The sequence below is a fragment of the Pleurodeles waltl genome, chromosome 9 (assembly GCF_031143425.1).
Source record: "Pleurodeles waltl isolate 20211129_DDA chromosome 9, aPleWal1.hap1.20221129, whole genome shotgun sequence".
Taxonomy (NCBI): Eukaryota; Metazoa; Chordata; class Amphibia; order Caudata; family Salamandridae; genus Pleurodeles; species Pleurodeles waltl.
Genome location: NC_090448.1, coordinates 874,112,941 through 874,132,376, shown reverse-complemented (window position 1 = coordinate 874,132,376; position 19,436 = coordinate 874,112,941). Strand labels below are relative to the sequence as shown.

Here is a 19,436-nt window from a genome sequence, read left to right as displayed (position 1 = left end):
TCACATACAGCATGACAGCAAGATCTTACACATATAGAACAAGCCAAATCAACAGCAGTGCAAGCTTCCATCAAACACACACAGCAGACAACACATGCAGATGTAGTGCAAACGTCTTCATAAATGGAACAATTACAGCATGTGCAGCAAAAAACAAGCTTCTGTAACACACACTAAAGCATAAATTGCAGAAGCAGGAGTGTAGATAACATACACAAATACACACCAAACTCAGCATCACTGCAGTTTCCCTCTTATACAGAACAAGAACAGTAAAGCCAGAAGTTTTACATTTTTGTATATTTCACGGAACAGGTACAGAACAAGGACCAGTAATGCATGTTTCTCTACCACAATGACCATATGTTAGAGGCTTTGTGCAATTTATATTGTTGTGCATCATTAACAATGTGCAGAATGCAGCTTTATTCTTGATCGTGCATGTACACACTGATGTGCTATTGTCTTTGAAACTAATTTCCTATGACATGTAGAAGTACGTTTCCTGACCTGTTACCACAGCCCCAATTTAGGCCAAGCTGCCATCTTAGTCATAATGAATGTCTTGTCCCAGCACACTTCACTGTTCATTATTCGAACAGCACACAGTCAAGCAGAGTCATGTTTGTTTGTTTGTTTCCACTGACATTGGTTTTGCTGTGCTCAATGAAATCTTTGTAGTAAGATCCTAATACTGTATCTATATAACGAATAGAGCTAGCTTATTGTGCCATTTTCATTCATATTAGTTTTCTGTTCTTCATGTGTCTTATTTGTTCTACCAACTCCAGGTGACATTAGCATAGAGAGGGCAGAATTAACATTCATGTAGTGGGGTGGTGCTAAGGTAACATTACGTTTAGTAAAACTGTGCTGTGATTTGATGGAAATATGTATGATCATATCACTACGATTTAGCAGTTTTAGTTATTTAATATGCAAAAATAGTGTATAAACTCCCTCGATTTTGGGGGTCAGCCAAAGATCTTTCCTATGCTACTAGGGTAGCTGTCCATTCCTTTACTGATTTTGCTGCCCACCTGGGACTTGGATTATTTTTGATTTTGTACTTCTTTGTAACACTTTATTTGCTGAAAGACTTTGTGGCAATGACTCTATACCTTTGCATTTACCAATTCTGTACATCTTTTAAATGATTCCACTGATCTAGGACTCAATTATTGATTGGGGCAATATTTAATTAACTGTATTTTTGGTATTTTTCATGTTTTGGGAAGTGCCTTACCTCGGGGGGACACTGCCTCATGAAATTGAAATTTCACACCATCATCGAATCATCAAACTCTGTTCTGTTGAGGTAAAGTTTTGGGGTGTAACAGTTTCGGGGTTCCCTGTGCCCACAAATGCATCACACATGCAGAGAGGCAATTTACTCCTCTCACACACACACACACACTTACATACACACATACATATATATACATACACAAAGCAACTAGAGCAAATGCAGCATCAATGTGTAGTCTCCCCCATACACAAAACATGTACAGCAGCACAAGGAGTAGCCATGAACTTTGTGCTCTCAGACAGAAGAGGTAAAACATCATTGTCAATAAAACGAACACCTGTGGCCCAAATGTTACACAAAAATCCACTGTGCATGTGCATGGAGCCAGTGAGCTATCTCAGCACATACAATAAAACTCACATTGAACTTCGACCACACACAAACTGACCATAAGAAGTACACATTATTCAAATATTTTCATCAAGCAAAGCAGTTGTGTGTAAAATGTCCAATAGCACAAGCATGACCTACAGCCAGTCCTGATTTTCCAGCCATAGTATAAGCATGATGAGGCCAGTAATTCCACTTCTCCTTTATTAGCATTGCCTGTATGTTCGATAATGCGTAATGATGTTTAATGAAACATCAAGGCTCGTTTGGTCACTCTCATGACACTGACCTGTGACAGGTATGAATGAGAAAGCAACTGGGACACCAGCTGCTAAGCAGGGGTAGGGAACAATAATGTCCACTTGTTTTGTGAGGAATCCCATGCAAGCACAACAGTGGAAACACTAATAATAAAGGGAGAAGTTAAGTCCCCTCTCCCTTCCTGTTTCTTTTAATTCCAATAGAATAGTTTCCCAACAATTTGCACTGAGGTGACACCGTTGTGTTAAAACGGGCAGGCAACATACATTTCAGGTCTGTAATTGTCATCAATGGTGATGCATATATCTATACCCACCATCATGCTGCATTACTGCCAACATACAATAACACCACCATTGTCAACGTAGAAGATGTGCATGAGAGTTGGAAGCCGAGTACTTGTGATACTATGATAATTCTACCAAAAGAACAAATACGTTTGTAAAAGTTTGTGTTTCAGTTTTTTGGATCCAAATGATTTAAGATTCTGGGATGGGGGACCTGGAACGAGGAGGTTTTATAAAAATTGGAAAGAGAAAGGAAGATGTTTTAATTGATCAGTCATCCTAAGCATTTTGCTGTGGGGACAATACAAAATGATGCCTAGATGATAGGAATTAGTAGACAGTTATGGACTGAAGGTGATGCATCGTGAAAGCAGAAGAAGACAACAGTTTTTGAGGAGATTAGTTTAAGACTAAAAGTAGCAAAGGATACTTTCATGTTGGACGGGTCTGATATTTTAACGGTGAAGTCGGTTGTCATCAGACTACTGACGTAGCGTTTCCCTGTGGTGTGGTGCAGAAAACCAGGAGGATTTGTGACAATGTTTAATAGAAGAGGGGAGAGTACAGAGCCCTTCTGTAAGCCACAGTATATGGGATGTGGTAATACTCAAGATTTGTTTTCAGTTTCACAACTTGAGATCTGCATGTAATGAAGGACTTGCATTCTACATTACTATCCTGCTGGATAGGATGTTAAACTGTGGACCTTGCTACCCATAACCTCACTTATCCAATAGTCCGTGCCCAGTTTCTACTCAGAAATGTTTGATCTTTCATTGAGTCTATGCAAAAAGAAGACAATTGTGTCAAACTGCTGAGCTTGTCAAAGCTGTTGGTACACTTTCTCTTGGGTGGCACATTCAGAAGTCTGTTTCTCCCCTGCTGTTTCAGATTAAGTTATTGATGCATGTCACCAAGTGAATAGATGATCTTGGAAAGCAAATAAACCTGCAGGTTACCCTGCCATTGACTGGCTAAAAGCTGATTTTCACTCAACTTGATTATTCAATTTGAAAATTAGTTGCAAACATTAAGATGATGTTGTCAGGGAAACTGCTATCCCATACTGGAAGTTAAGGCAAGTATAATATCCAGATCCTTGGAATTTTTCAACACTGCATTTAAAAATAAAATAGACCAAAAGTTCAATGCTTTAAAGACCCACGCAGAGCTGAATAACAGTCAGTGAATTCATTATGGAAGGACATTCCAAAACTGATGCACGGTCCACCAATGAAAGTGCATTCATCCAAATACATCATAGGTGAAGGTACCACACATCTACCTCCTTTATACAGAGAAACCATAAGAACCATAAAATAAGCCAAATGATAAGAAATAAAAACTATCCTTAATGGTATTCTGTGCCTTGTAAAGAAAGCAGTGCAACTGCATATAACTGAACAAATAAAAACTAAGGGGGTCATTATGACCCCGGCGGTCGGCGATCATATCGCGGTAAGTACAGCCAATAGGCTGGCGGTACTTACCACCATATTATGACATTGGCGGCTTGGCTGAAGCCAACCCACCAATGTACCACTCCGACCGCCACAGCGGTAACCGCCGCCGGGCTGGAGATACCTATCTGCAGCCCGGCGGCAGTCACTGTTCCGCCTGCTGGATTATGACCCCTTCTACCGCCATGGTTTTCGTGGTATTCTTAACACCATGAAAACCATGGTGGTAGGCACTATCAGTGACAGGGAATTCATTCTGCCCCTACCCCCTCCAGTTAGCCCCCCCCACCCACATCTACATCTCCAAAGCCTCCCCACCCACCCTACATTCACGCCCCCCTTCACACACACATTCATACACACACCCATTCCCACATATATCCATGCATGTATACTTTCATTCACACACACATCCGCACACACTTTCATCCATACACGCACACATGCATTCAACACGCAACACACACCCGCATATACACACACACAAACATTCACACACACACACAACACCCCCATCCCCCTCCCCTCTCAGAGTCCTGACTTACTTGTGTTCAGGGGGTCCTCCGGCAGGAGACAGGACGGGGCGCTGCTGCCACCAGCAGCGCCTGCCAGCAGAACAACGCCAGGCCATATTATGGGTCATAATATGGCTGGTGGCGGTCTCCTGGCATGGCGCTGCTAGTGGCAGCAGCGCCACCTTACCGCCATCCGCCAGCATGGCCGCAGCCAGATTCCCGCCATTCTTCTGGCGGAAATCTGGCTGGGGTCATGATACGGCAGACGGCTCATAGCCACAGCAACGGTCTTTTGACGGCTATCGCCACGGGGGTAGGTGGTTTTTATCATCAGTATCAAAATGAGGGCCTAGGTTTTTAAAGAATTTGCTTGATCCAATTGCTGTGAAGTGTTGCATTCTTGTGATCTTGAAATATATCATTAACTTAGTTCCTACACAACCACCAGACACTATCATGCACATAAATATCATGCGTAATTTTAGCCACTCTAGACATGTTTCACCATTTTCCATCCACTATTCTGAGAAGACTGCCTCACTTTTACCACTTGTGTTGGATCTCTAAATTTGAAAAGATGTTTCCTCAACAACAAATGATTCTTGAACCACAGTCAATTACCCCAGTAGATTTTACACAAAGAATAAACCATTCTCTTGCTTGAATGATCAATGCGCATCACACTCCTGACATCACTGGTCTGACTTTATTACACAATTCATTGTTCAAAGCATTGAGCATCAAAAAGGAGACACAAAGATGTCAAATGCCACCCGTGCATCATTTCAAATGGTGTTTTGCCCGGGACAGTGTGTGGTGTGCTATAAGATCATAGTATGTCCCTGATGACTTCAACACCATCAACATTAGATCTGTAAGCATTTTGCACAGATTCAATCAACGTTTTATTAAACATTCAACTTTATCACTGGCTTGAGGATGATTGACTGGTGTGCGTACATGTCATGGCAACAGACGAGAACTACATACCATTAACCATAATTATCTCAGAAGGTACACTTTCCCTAGAAAAGGTTTCTTGAAAGAAACAGAATAAATTTGCAGTGGAAGGTTCATTGAGTCCTTTGACCCCTACCTAGCGAAATACATGGTCCACCAATAGAATGACAACCCCTATAAACAAGCATTTGCAATGCAACAAGACTTCCGTTTGCTTGCATTAGAGCTATTAGTGTTGTAAACTCCTAACCGGACTTTTCTTGCCACATAAACTAATAATGAAAGTAAAACAGTTTCACATATGCCAGCCGATGGTTGCCATGAGCTTGAAGGAGACACAGAAAAGGAAACATAAGTTTGCTTGCAGTGAAACTTATGGCAAAAGTGCAATTATCCATATTACCGCCAAAAGTGCAATTATCCATGTAACAGGGTCGATGTCATGCAAAGCGCTCGTCTTCTGGCCAGCAATATCGCACTGGGCAGGAAATGAAAAGATAAAGTAGTCCAGAAACCAGCTGAAAACACAAAGCCTCTTATATTTTCAGTAGTTTACAGGTGCACTTGAGGAGAGCTAAACGCCGGAAAAGGAATGACGTATGCATGACTTTTACAAATGGAATCAATCGATTTTTAAAAGGCAAGCCCACAAACTAATGAAAGTGACGGGTCTGACATGGGTGTGGTTAGAAGCCCACAAAGAGATTGCAACATGGTCCAGAGAACTTGTGCGTGCTCGACCGTAAAAAGGACTTCCCCCCAAACATTGTCTGACAAACTCTTTCAGGACATGGGATGGGAATGGCAGTCAGTCACTGCAACCAAATGTTAGCCACTAAGATTGCTTTGCAAACAACCTGCACCAGCCTTTTGACTTTACCACCCAAACCATACCACCAAATCTTTTCTTGGTTTTTCTCTTGGTAGCGCTCATCACCACATGTCCAGAATTAGCCATTTCTAATATCCTTTGCCTCAATCAGATGGGCGGTACCAACTTGTCTAATCTCACCAGAGGTCCATTCTCCAAATACAACTAATCAGCTCCTTTACGAAGACACTCAACATTTTCTCTTTCGGCAACTCCGATGACACAAATTTAATAACTTCTTTCACATCTGCATTAGAACTCAAATTGTCAAACCAGCCCTTCAGATCAAGGCAAATTATACAACCTTTTACCTTAGCAAAAATAATATCTTCAATTTAATTTATCCACAAATCATCATGCATGCCCTGACTGGAAGGTAAACTGGACAAAGTCTGCTTTCACATTTTCCCTCCAAATACATGTCCAACATTGCAGCTGAATTCTAGTAATCTAGTGGCTAGTCTTGCTAACCCTGCCATAGCTTTTTTTTATACTTTCTTATTCGTCAAGTTATCCTCTATAGGGTGATGAGCAGTCCCCCGGATGTCTGATCTCCACATAGCTATGGTTTGAGGTTATCTATCCCCTAAATACACACAATCATTTTTTCTAGGCATGAATATTGTGTTCCCACATACTTCTATGTTCTGGAGGCAAAATCATCTGTGAATTTACCTGAATCAGCATACTGTCGTAGAACAACAGAGGGCAGAGTAATGTTCCATTGCTGGCACCGAAGCTATACGGTGTTTGATTTGATCAAAATTAATTTGCTATTGCGCAGACCGAACAAATTCTTCATTTTTTGTTTTTTTGTTTAATAACCCTCTACAGCAGGGGCGTGGCTAAGATGGTGGCCCAGTAGGACGTGTCTCTCGACCGCTTCGTCCTCACCGTGCCAAAGGTCCAGCCAGCTCCCCAAGAACCCAGAACCCTGGCTCGCTCGGTACTGCTCAGGGTCTGGAGGACCTGTTGCTGCCCTCAGAGTCCGTGAGCACCCGGTGCAGTCCTGTCAGTGCTGCACCGCTCAGGGAAGCAGCTCCGGCGGCCATGTAGCTTCACAACATGGCAGCTGTGGTGCGCCGAGAGCTGGAGCGAGACAGTTTATGACACCCTGGGTCTGGGAGCCCGGGGCGCCTCTTGGCTACCCTGTGTCCCACCCGGGACCACCGCTGAAGGCCATGGGGGCTACAGGCCACAGCCACATTGGGAGACTGCACGCCACAGGGAGGAGGACGCGGAGGCCCTGGGAGCTCTGGTTTCTCGAGCGATCGCACCCCTGGACTGGAGGCCGGCCCTGGCTGGCCCTGGACTACACTCAGACGACACCGGTCCCCGGCCTGGAGCCATCATCGGGACCAATGCCCCCTCCACCAACACGCATCAGCACAAGGCCGGGTATAGGGCAATAAAATAGTGCTCTTGCCTGCGGCATTGCCGCCTCGACGTGGAGCCTTCCCACGGCTCAATCTTCGGCGACCACATTCAGCGCCTTCTCTGCCCAGCACACCCAGTTTGGCACCAAGGACTGTGGGAGTCAGCTCAACCAGGCCATAGCTTGGGGCACCGGTTAGGCGCTGTGGGCTCATTGTACAATGGGGTGTAAAGCCTTACCCTGCAGAGACGTCAGGGGGAGGCCAGGGCTCTTGCTCGCCCGCCCCAGACACTGCACCAAGCTACTGGCCCGGCGCCACTGAGCGGTCCTCATCTCCCCGCCACCCCTGGCAATTGAGAGCCCCACGCACAGTATCAGAGGGCTGGGGCCCTGGATCGGACGCCGGGCCTAGCGCACCGTGGGCCAGCAGGGGGTCGTGGTGGCTCCCCCAGGTAAGCTTGCTGTGGGCCACATCAATGATAGAGGGGCATGCTCCTTGTCACGCCTGACGGATCGCCGGATGCCTGGGCCATCCAGAGGTGGACGAGGCCGGGGGCCAGGAGTGCCGTTCCCCAGGGCATAGCACTCACAGCTCACTCTTTGATCTAAGACTGAGGTCTTAGTCGCTTAGGGTGTCCTCCCTCTCATGGCAGCCACCAGGGCCAGAAAGGACCGCTCCCTCAAAGACATGTTGCTAAAACCTCGTGGGCCCTCACATGAGGGCAAGCCCCCAGCAGGCAGTTCTGACTCTCCTCTGACCAAGGAAGATCTTGAGGGCCCGGTGACCAGGTCCTTCCTGGAGACCCTCTTCTTCTCTCTTCGCAATGACATCCAGGTAGTGAAAAAGGACCTTTCAGCAGAACTAAAGGACGTACGGTGCAGTTTGGAAGAACTTGGCAACCAGGTATAGGCCATGGAGGACCATGGGGCTGGGCGCGAGGAAGAGGTGAAGTGGCTCCACCAAGAGGTTCTCCAACTAAAAGAACAGCACGTCGAACTTCAAGCCTATGCAGACGACCTGGAAAACCAATCCCGGTGGAATGAAGGGAGAATCAGGGGCGTCCCCATCATGTGCTAAGGGAGCGGACCTTAAGGAGTACGTGGGAGCCTTAATTCCACCACATCGTAGGATCCGCAGACGAGGCCGACATACAGTTGGACTGAGTGCATTGTGTGGGCCCCACCAGACCAGAGAACTCATCACCTGATGTACGTGCACAGGTTCCAACTAAAAGAAACCATTCTCCGCAAGGCCAGGGTGGGCTATCCAAGGCAATTTAGAGGACATTTCCCCGTGCTGTACCAGAACTGAGCGGCCATAACTTTGCAAAAGCGGCAGGAGTTTCACACCGCCACAACACACCTCCGGCAGGCAGGAATTTCGTACTCCTGCGGCCATCCCTTCCACCTTACTTTCCGCATACAATGGCAAATTGCTACAACTTCGCTCCCTCACTGAGGTCTATGACCTCCAGGGTATAGCCGGAACTGCACCCAAGAGCAGCCCCGAACAATCACCAGCCCAGAAGAAAAGTAAACCAATGCGCTAGCGTAAGGCAAGAAACAAGCCACATCCTGCAACAATGGGCAGGGAGCGTCAGTTGGTGCTCCAAACCCTGGCAGCCGACATCGATTGACTGGTGACCTGTGGGGGTACTCCTCTCCTGGCCAGTCTGTGCCAATGGACCTTGGGGCACAGATCAGGAGGGGATGGGGGTGTTCCACACTGAAGAATTGACCAACCTCTCGCCGGCAGCGATGACAAAGCTGATGCCTACCCTACTGACCTCCGTGAACCAGATGAAAACCATCATCGATGGACACTTTTCTAAATGTTATTTTGAGTTTGTTATTATTCACTCTTCAATGTTTTATGGGTATTAGTCTTCCACTCTTCCACCCTTGGGACCATTGGTAGATGGGTCAATATGCAGGCCCTGTTACTACAGCCACGCACACTCTCAGACTAGGCCTGGCTATGCTTTCACCCTCATTAGTAGGGCATTACCTTACACCAAAAAATTCTAAGCCTCAACGTCAGAGGCCTTAACAACCCAGTAACACAATGGGTGTGCTATCCCTGCTAGTACTTTCCGAAAGTGATATCTGCCTCCTTTAAGAGACGCATCTACTGGCCCGGAACTTTCCCTGCATGCGCTCCTCCTGGTTTCCCACACAGCTGTGGTCATTAGGCCCCTCTAAGAAAGGTGGGGTCACTATGCAACTTTTCTATCAATTTCTAGGGGGCATAATATCTAAACATTCGAAGATCAAGCGACGCCTCTTGGCATATCGTTACCTATTAGGGTCCCTTCACTTCACACTGGCTTGTATCTACGCTCCAAATGAAAAGCAAGAGCCATTTATTCTAAATGCGCTAGCGCCACACCTCCAATCACAGCCCTGGTCTCGGAGCTCTAAACATTCAGCACTTATTCTGGCTTCAAGGTCAATATGCAAAAATTGCTCATCCTGAACCTCCCCTTCTCAGCCCAGACTGAGACCCATATACAATCTCTCTTCCCATTTGAATGGGCCTCTTCACATATACCCTACCTGGGAATTCAACTAGCCAGCTCCCTCCCCTCTACTATTTCTTATAACTACAGTGCCTTGCCCCAGCAGGTCAAAGCAGACTTCGGCTCTTGGGAAAATCTCGGGCTCTCCTGGTTCGGTCAGATTGCAGCTAATAAGAATGCCGTTCTGCCATGCGTTCTCTATCTTTTTCCAAGCTTTATCACTCTCCCCACCCAAAGGGGCCCTTTAAGCCAGTGCCCTCTCCAGACATCAACCTGTTTATTTGGGGAGGTAAAAAGCCACACCTTCAACCGTATGTAATCCACTGTTACACGTGAGGAGGAGGCCTGGCAGTGCCTTCTCTACAGCAATACTACTAGGCCTCTCGGCTTCGATTCGTAGTTGATTGGAGTAGGCCCCTCACATAGAAACAGTGGTGCTCTATGGATCAGACGGTGGCTGGCTCCCATATTTGGAAGGAGCCCTGGCTCCCTAAGAAGCACAAGCACGGGGGCTGTACTCCTCCCCAGTCACCAACACCATTTTCCGTGTATAGGAATCACTGGCGGTGAAGGCAGGCCTAACGACCTTCCCCTCCCCAATGACGCTGATCCTTGATTACCCAGACTTTACCCCAGGACTTGAAATGGATAGTTTCGCAAAGTGGTTGGAGGGAGATTGAAAACAAATTGGTTGCCTCCTCGATCCCCGAGGGATAATTCCCTTTGAGCAATTCAGGGAGGATTATGGCTTGGGAGAGGCTGAGAGAATTCAGTACTCCCAGGTTCGTCATTGGGTGCTTCACCTGTCCATGCATCCATTCGTGAAGAGGGCACCAACTCCCTTCGAGATATGGATAATCCAAAAGATGTCAGACTAGCGCCTCATTTTCAGAACTATACAGTTGCCTATCTGATGCCAAAGCCCCATCTCGCACCCTTGGTCAAAAACACGCTGCTAAGCAGAACAGGGCCAGGTCCTGTCCAACTCAGAATGGTCTGACATTTATTATTGAGCACAGCACTCTGCCCACAACACTCATAGCATCAAAACTGCGTATAAGATTCTATTATATTGGTACTTAACCCTGGCATGTCGGCACCTGGGATCCTGAGCGCTCCAAAGAGTGTTGGCAAGGCTGTGGCTACTACATCTGTTTTGGCACTGCCCCAAACTTACGCGCTTTTAGACTTACGTATTGGACGACATTGACACCGCCATCCCACGGTTTCCAGCCTTCACTGTCCTATGGCTCCCCAATCTTCAGGTGTTCTCAATCCGTCTCTCGAAGAGGTAAGCAAATGGCCCTAGCATTAGGAGCTGCACACCAAGTGATATTGACTCTATGGGGCACTGAAAGAATCCCCAACATGACATATGGTTAAATAAACTGTGGCAGATCCTGGGCATGAAACAGATGTTGATGGCCCTAGACCAAAGACTGGATGGTTATGCCTCAGACTGGTCCCCCTTCATACGCATTTTATCAAAGGAGTTTATAGAATTGACATGCGTTTCATATCTTAAATTACTTCCGTTTGATTCCCTTTACAAGCTAGCAACTACCCAGCACTAACCCCCTTTATACGTAAGCTTTACAGAGGAAGGGGGAGGAGGGACCATTGGTAACCTTTTGGTTGAAATCAGTTATGGTTAATAAACAGTTAAAACACTTCCACTGACTACACTGCCGGCGAACACCCATGTTATACTAACATTTTGCTTTCACTTGTCGCTGCCGGCCCGCGGGGTTGTAGGCATTCAGCTATGTATGCGTTCAGCCCAAGGTGGATTTAATAAATAGATATAATCCTAATGACTCTCTATAACACTTAGTTAGACCAGAAGCATTATTAATTAACTTGGAAAAAAATCCTAATGTTGCAAAAATTAAAGTACTTGCTCTTTATCTTATCAATGAGGTGCTTTGACAATTCTATCAACTAAATCAGGTTTACTCTCTCACTCACCAACACATACCCCAATTACTCCACCTTATTTACTCGAAAAATACAGTTTTTTGTCTCAAGAGATTTTACATGATGTTCACACAGTAATTATGTTCTTGCCATTACATTAACATACAACAACCCAATGATCAAAGAACATCCGCCAGGTGGATATTAAATTAAAAACGGTCACTACAAAAGGATGAGGGATTAGAGGGAATGTACACAACAGTAAATTAATGATTTTTTGTTTTACAATACAAGTATAACATCAATTACTATGCTGTGGGATTCCTTAAAAGTTTCCATTTGTGGAGCAGCACTTAAGTATGTCTCATTTCAAAGCAGAAAGGATTTGAAGGAAGAACCCAGGAATAAAGAAGCTACGCATATCTTTGGAGATCAACCATGCTAAAGCTATACATTTAAAAGTCAAGATGAACAGAAGTATTGCAGATGATAACATGCAAAGCATGGTCTTTCAGATTTGCCGGGAAAAGAGCCACTGCAGCATATCTGTTCCATAGAGGAAACAAATATGACTATAGAAAAGCTATATGACAGATGCTGGCTTATAAAAATCAGGGAGGACAACCAACAAGGAAATAATGTACATATAAAAGATGATGATAGTAGTATTTTTCAACCTGCATGCACAGTAGATCAATTTTGGTCTTTTTATCAAAACCTGTAGACCAAATATATTAACCCTACTGTTATAGAGATAACAACCTATCTGAGTTAAATTCATACTGAATCTTGGCACACAAAAATGCTTGCGAATTATATCTTGCATTTACCTAGAAGGTAGTGCCTGCTTATTTGGGGATAAATGTTATCATATCTTGGCACTGCTGGAAGTTATTAGTAGAATAGATAAGGGGTGTGTGAATTTCCACTGTCATGGTACACTGTACATTTGGTGGTATCATCTGAAAAAAGGCAGCCGAAGGATGATCTCCAGTCATACTGTTCTACTGCCATGACAAGCTGTGGTAAAACAAAATATATTCTAAAGCATCAGCTATGTCTCTAGAGGGTAACTGAAAGTATTGTTTCACCACAGCAACATGGATTTACACCCAGGCACAAGTTAACATGGCTATAACATTACATGGCACCATTGAAATTCTTGGTAAGGGGTCCAGTATAGTCCTTTTCCCCCCCGAGAAAGCTTCTGACAGAGATATTTTGTGACAGCATGGTTATGCAAAAGATTGAAATTTGACCTAGATGTATTAGATAGGTTCAGACTTTATCCAACACTCTGTTGGAGATGATCATGATGATGGAGTTGGCATTCTACCCAATTCAGATTACAGAGGTACTTGTCATGAGTGCCATATTCAGCTGCTCTTGTTCACAGAGTCTATCTCAAGCACATCCTGGGGAATGAGATTCCTTTGAACAGACAAGTTCAAAAACTATCTGTATATGCAGATACAGACTACTCTATTATAGAACTGAGTACAAAGCTCAGCAATCTCGTAAATGTTCTGCTTATAAACTAAACACCCCGAAAATACAGGTTATTCTGAATCAAATGTGAAATGCAGGATATCTGCATCATCAGAAATACGGATTATTTAGGGGTCAAAATCTCTGGCGAGTTGGGACAAAGCATCAACTATGAAGCATGGCTTATGTAATGTAAAGTTAGGTTGCATAATCAGCATCAGTTAGCTATCAGCCTTATGTGTTGTAATATACTGAGGAGGAATATACTATATGTTTCCTAAATTTCTATATTCAGTCCAATCATTCAACCTTCAAGACACCAATGCTTTCTTTCACAAATTAAATTCTGGGGTCAGCAGTTTTGTACATGGCTTACCTCTCACGGAGGGGGGAGTACTTCCTAACTTCAGATTTTATGTTTGGACCATAATGGGAAACCCATCACAGGGGTGTGGAATTCTTACAGCCAGACGTCCAGAACATATTGTAAAGATAACATTTGTGTCCATATGTTAATACTGTTGGAACTTGTATTTATGAATCATTAATGCAAAGTCTTTATTATTAGGGAGAGCATGCTAAGGAAATGCAGTAATCTCGGACAGCACTACTGATAGTAGCTCCAGTATAAAACGGTGTACACACATTTACAAAGTTTAACAATATGATGCTACATATAATGCTCCCAGAATGATCTCTCATTAAGTGCAAATATTTGCAGAAGCTTGAAATCAATATTGGGGATTCATTGCTTTCAAGATCAAATCGTTCATTAAAAAAATGCAAGTAGGAAAAAAAACTTTGCTAAACTACTATGAAATTTTAGGTGCCATTTCTTGAATCATCATTTAGTAAAATGTCTTGATGCATGCTAGCATTTCCCAAAAACATGTCTGTAATGGAAAAATCAGTGTAACCAGTTTCAGCAAGATTATGAGGAACCTGAAAATAAACAAACATTGTCAAAGCCAGTAGGGTTGGCACTAGCCGTCAGCCTTGTTTGGTCAATTCATGTCTTGTTGTGGTATGTTTTTTGTAAAACGTTATCATTGTGGCAGCTGTCTGGCCCTCACTATTATAACACTGGCAAAAAGCAAAAATATTTTTTAGTCTCAAAAAGCACACATTCCCACATTAGTTCCGGGCACTGAACAAAACTACTCTGTGTGGCGATATGGTCCTTGTGAAGGAGCACAATGCTGTCACTCATAGTGAAGCTAGCCAATACACCGAGAGAGTGAGAGACAGAATTTTAATGAAAACAAAAGGTCTTGGGTTATGCCAGACCTACTTAGGGGGCAATTCTCAAAGGGAGTCACAAAGGGGCACCCATTGTATATGTCCTTGCATTAGTGCAGATTTAAGACTTATGAATTACCAAGAATTCACAGAATTAGGCCAGAACATGGTATTTCTAGAAAATACTTGTGAACTGAATTTTAGCTCAAGCAAACAAGTATGTGTAGATTTGCTCAGGTGAAAATGTACAAGTTAACTTTCCCTCCAATTACTTTTTTACCCAACTGTGAGGAATAAATGTCCAAGCTTTCTCAGTATGGGAAAAGATTAGAGAAGAGCTGTGGAAAACCCCTAAAACATACAACTTTGTAGGTTTGCACAGACTCTAAAGGGCATTCCAACCCTGGAACTATAGCTTACGGCTATCTCCAGCCTCAGTATGTACATCTGGAAAAGATGGCAAAATATTGGATTTGCTAGTATTCAAACCCTACTATAGTATGAGCCCTGGGATAATCAGATAGGCTATTATCTGAGCCCTTATATAATGAGATTGCTGCCATAATTTGTCGCCGCACTACATGGCACCAAAGGGACAAGAGAATTTTGTTACAGGGCAAGTAAATCTATGAGGCAATCTGTCCCATGGACAAGTAGATGTTTTTTTTTAATTCCACATCCCTGCATCTGCAGCTTAGTGTCAGATAGAGATGATGGAAATGTGTCTCCTACTTACCATGTTTGCACAGGAACACCATGCAATGGGCTTCCTATCTAGCCCTAAACAATAATTTTCTTTGGCCAATGATTATTCTGGATAAAAAGATCCTGCACCATTATCGACAACGGGAGAGTGCTGGCACCTTACAAATTCTTCTTTAAAAAAATATATTAACAGATTTGATCAATGCAAATCATAGGGGTGAGTGTTTGAAAAGTTTCAACACTTCGTCCATCATTTTATTTTGTTTTGTGATGTTGCTTTGTGGGCCCTAAGTGGCAGGGGTATGTCCAGACGTGGTTCCCTTGCTCGCTGCGCCACTGGATTCAAGCTAGCCTGGCTGATGAAGGGTGATACCCTGAAACCGGTCCCAGGATGCTTGTTTCCTGTCCAGGGAGGACATGGCCTAGCAGTTCAGGCTGGACTGTTCATATAGGGAACAGGGTCAAGACTGATTTGCATATGGCTGGGTCCAAACTGGGCTGACGTGGCAAACAAAATAACGATGGATTAAACCCAGATCTGTGACTGGGGGTGAGTGTTTGAAAAGTTTCAACACTCCGTCCATCATTTTATTTTGTTTTGTGATGTTGCTTTGATCAATGTATCACCAGATGCTAGTTTTCACCGCTAGGCCTTTCATCGAAGAGACTGTGAATTGTAGAAAAAAAAACATGCAGCAACATGGTTCACCAGTTTTATGAACATGGGAAATGGATGAAAGTTGAATATAGAAACGTGGCCAACCACTATTTCAAGAGGACTACTTGCTTGCATCTGAATTCGCATGGGGCCCAAACCCTGAAATGAGCTGCATTTTTTTTAAAGATGGTGAGAAAGTACTAATCTGCAAATACAATTCATCTAACCTCGTATTTACAGCATTCTGAGAAACAGCCCGAAAAAATTCCTTTGTTACATTAAACATGAGCTGTATTCAACTTTTGGATTTTACACATAAAAGCTAAGCTGCAAGCAGATATGGCACATTTTCGTTGCTATTTTCCTAAACATAAATTGTAGTTCCCCCTCAACTAAGGTGGGTTGAATAAACTACCTGCCCTCCTACCCAATCTGGCCAAGTTCTCATTTTTGGCAATAACGATTGTCTTTTTTATAGTAATGCATTGCACCTCTACCAATAACAAGGTTTACCATTGTGCAACTCCACAATACTCATTTTGAGACCCTCAGTAAGATGAAAGCCAGGGTCAGCTCTTTCAGAAGGTGTACTTATGAACCACAACTCACACAAAGATTTTTACAACAGGTGCAATAACAGACTGAGCTATCTAACATTTAGAATTTGGCATTGGCTGGACTACCCTAGAGACCATAAACTACGCCATGTACAAATCAGCAGGGTTGGTTTGTTCTCTTTCAACAACTGCATCCATTTTTAAAATGATTTTCAAAAGATCATTTTACGGGGGGTAAAAAGTAGCATCACGAGAAACTCTGCAAATATGTTCATTCTGACTGATGACTGATAAAGCTATCAGAGGCTTGGAACAAATGTTAGTTACTTGAAAAGTCTGAATCAAACATCTTTGCTCAAATAAACTGCATGATGTAAGTAATCATTCCAGTCACTCGTTTGTGATTTGGACATGCCCTGTAAAATCTCACATTTCTCAAATAATATGTGCATCGTTATATTTCTGATAAGGGTCATCAATATTTGTAACAGTGCTGCTTATCAATGCAATGTGACCAACTGATAACATTTGACAGGGTTTGTTTACATTTCAAAATCCAGCGCAGACATTATTAAGCAAGCGCAAAATTCCTAACATTCTGCAAAATCTATACTAGTAACACGTTTTACTGGCGTCTTTCTTTCAGCTTTCAGAATAAACATTTTGTGAAAATGTGCTTTTTCAGGCACTAGCAGAAAGATAAATGTAATATAATTGAATGCTTTTTAAAAAAAACATGATTTCAAACTTATCAGGCTACCAAGCAATATAAACAATGTTTGGTTAAAAAAACATAAGGTTTACAGTAAGACTAGGGGGTTCCTATATAAGCGTCCCTGCCCATTTTCCCTCCCCAGACGCAGAGCGCCGCTGGCCGGTTGCCGCGCTAGGAAAGTCCGTGGCTTCAGTAGGCCGCGCGCGTCGGCAGCAACCAGCTGACAGGATTTCCCCCTACCGTTAGCGATTAGCTTGGCGGAGAGCTGTTTGACTAGCTCGGGAATCTTGTCCCACTGGCACTCGCAGCGACATCGCTCGATCTCGGTCTCCAGCCGGGAGCCCGACTTCTTCGTGGCCATGGTGTAGCGGGGAGACCCCCCGGGAGCGGAGGGAGAAGGTCAGGCAGAGCAGCGAACGCTAGGAGGAGGGAAGAAGTGGCTGCTGAAGCGGGAGGGGATTCCCCCTAACACACCCACTGCCGCCACCGGTAGGGTCACTTTCTTAAGGTATTTCCTTGCCACCTGTGCTCATGCAAATAGTTTTTATCGCAATAGATGTACTTGTATGTGCATCATTTATTTCATAAACTGCATTTAAAAAAGTACTGGCAGCCTCTGTGTAAAATTAATATTCACATAATAGAAATTCTTCACATGCGACACGTAATTGCCTGTGTACATGTGGTTTTGATATTATATGAATGCACACGTTGTATACACAAATTTACATGCAACCATTTTTATGTAGTAAACATTTATATCTCCCTTTTTTACCGCAATATATGTCCATTGCCTTCACATTGAGACGTACGGTAAGGTGCAGTCATCCCATAAAACAGTTTCAAATGATTAATTGCAAAACATTACATTATATTTAATGTTTAAATTGAATTAACCGTTTTGCTTTTTTTCTTGCTACACTTTAGCAAAACAGCAGAGCAGAACAAACACTGGCAAAGCCAATAGGCCGTGCCATTGGAATTTATTGGATTTGCAATACCTTGTAGTCATGCATCCCCAATGGTGTGCGGCATGGCTAAATAAGAAAAAAAACTATAGTGTCATTGTGTAGGCAGGAGTTCCACGCATGTGCAATCCTACAAAATTACATGACTACTTTTTTTTTCTTTTTATTTGCCGATCCAACTTGGACCATATTATATTACCAAACAGGTTATTCCATAACCATTTCCACACTGGAATGGCCTTTCCTATGTTGTACTCCAGGGTATTCCATAACGATGCAAGAATGTTTAGTATGGTGCCCTTATTGAGCTTGTATCTCCAAAGCATCTAAGGCTGACTCATGTTTAGGGGTTCCATTATTAGTCTATGATGCCTGGCTCTAACACTGCACTGCTGAACCCTTTGAAGTCATGTATGGCTGGCCTGGTGTCCATCCTCATGGTGCATGGCTTGTTGCAGAACACAAATCTGGCATAGCATGTTGTAGTGGCCTAGCACTGCTGTTCGCTTGTTAGTGTACTGAGATGTGGAATTATGAGGTGCTGCAATCAACTTGTGAATATTTCAACTGTGCATAGCTGCTTATGTAGATCTTGCCATGTTTATATGTGTGTCTATTTTATTTTTCTACTCAAATGGCACATGTGTTTTTATGCATTGTTGTGGAGTTGTTGTCCATTTTTTTCTTCTTTCCATACACTTTTGCTTATAACATTTGCTTTTGACTGGTGATAATTTAGGGTGGTAATTTACACTGACTTTCAATGACCTCATGTACTTGGATTTGATTAACCACATTAAGTTGTTTGTTGCCTAAAGTAAATGTCACATGTAATTAATAGACTGATGGATTAAACCCAGATCTGTGACTGGGGTGAATGTTTGATTTGTTCCGCATTCCGTCTGTGTTTTTTGTTCTTGTTTGTTTTTTTGCATTTGTCGCCCCAAGTGGGAAAGGTATGCCCTGGCATAGGACTTGTGCTCTCTATGCCACCAGATTCAAGCTAGTCTGGCTGATGAGGGGTGATACCCCAAAATCAGTCCCAGAGGCTTGTCTCTGGTCTAGGGAGGACCGGACTAGCAGTTAGGGCTGGACTGTTCCCATAGGGAGCAGGGTCAAGACTGATTTGCATACAGCTGGGTCCAAATTGGAATGGCATGGCAAGCAAAAAAACTGATGGATTAAACCCAGATCTGTGACTGGGGGGTGATTTTTTTGATTAGTTCCGCATTTCGTTCATCATCTATTCTTTTTGCATTTGTCGCCCTATGTGGGAGGGTATGCCCAGACATGGGTCTAGTG

The 19,436-nt window shown here is 43.6% G+C and overlaps 1 protein-coding gene across 1 annotated transcript in view; it reads right to left on the bottom strand.

Annotated features, from left to right (window-relative positions):
- Positions 1 to 17,638, bottom strand: part of TTC7B (tetratricopeptide repeat domain 7B) — a 1,338,716-nt gene extending 1,321,078 nt beyond the window's left edge. The window contains exon 1 of the mRNA XM_069208186.1: positions 17,407 to 17,638. Within this exon, the coding sequence (XP_069064287.1) occupies positions 17,407 to 17,527 (121 nt within the window). The 5' untranslated portion in view covers positions 17,528 to 17,638. The remainder of the gene's footprint in view (positions 1 to 17,406) is intronic.
- Positions 17,639 to 19,436: the final 1,798 nt, after the last annotated feature.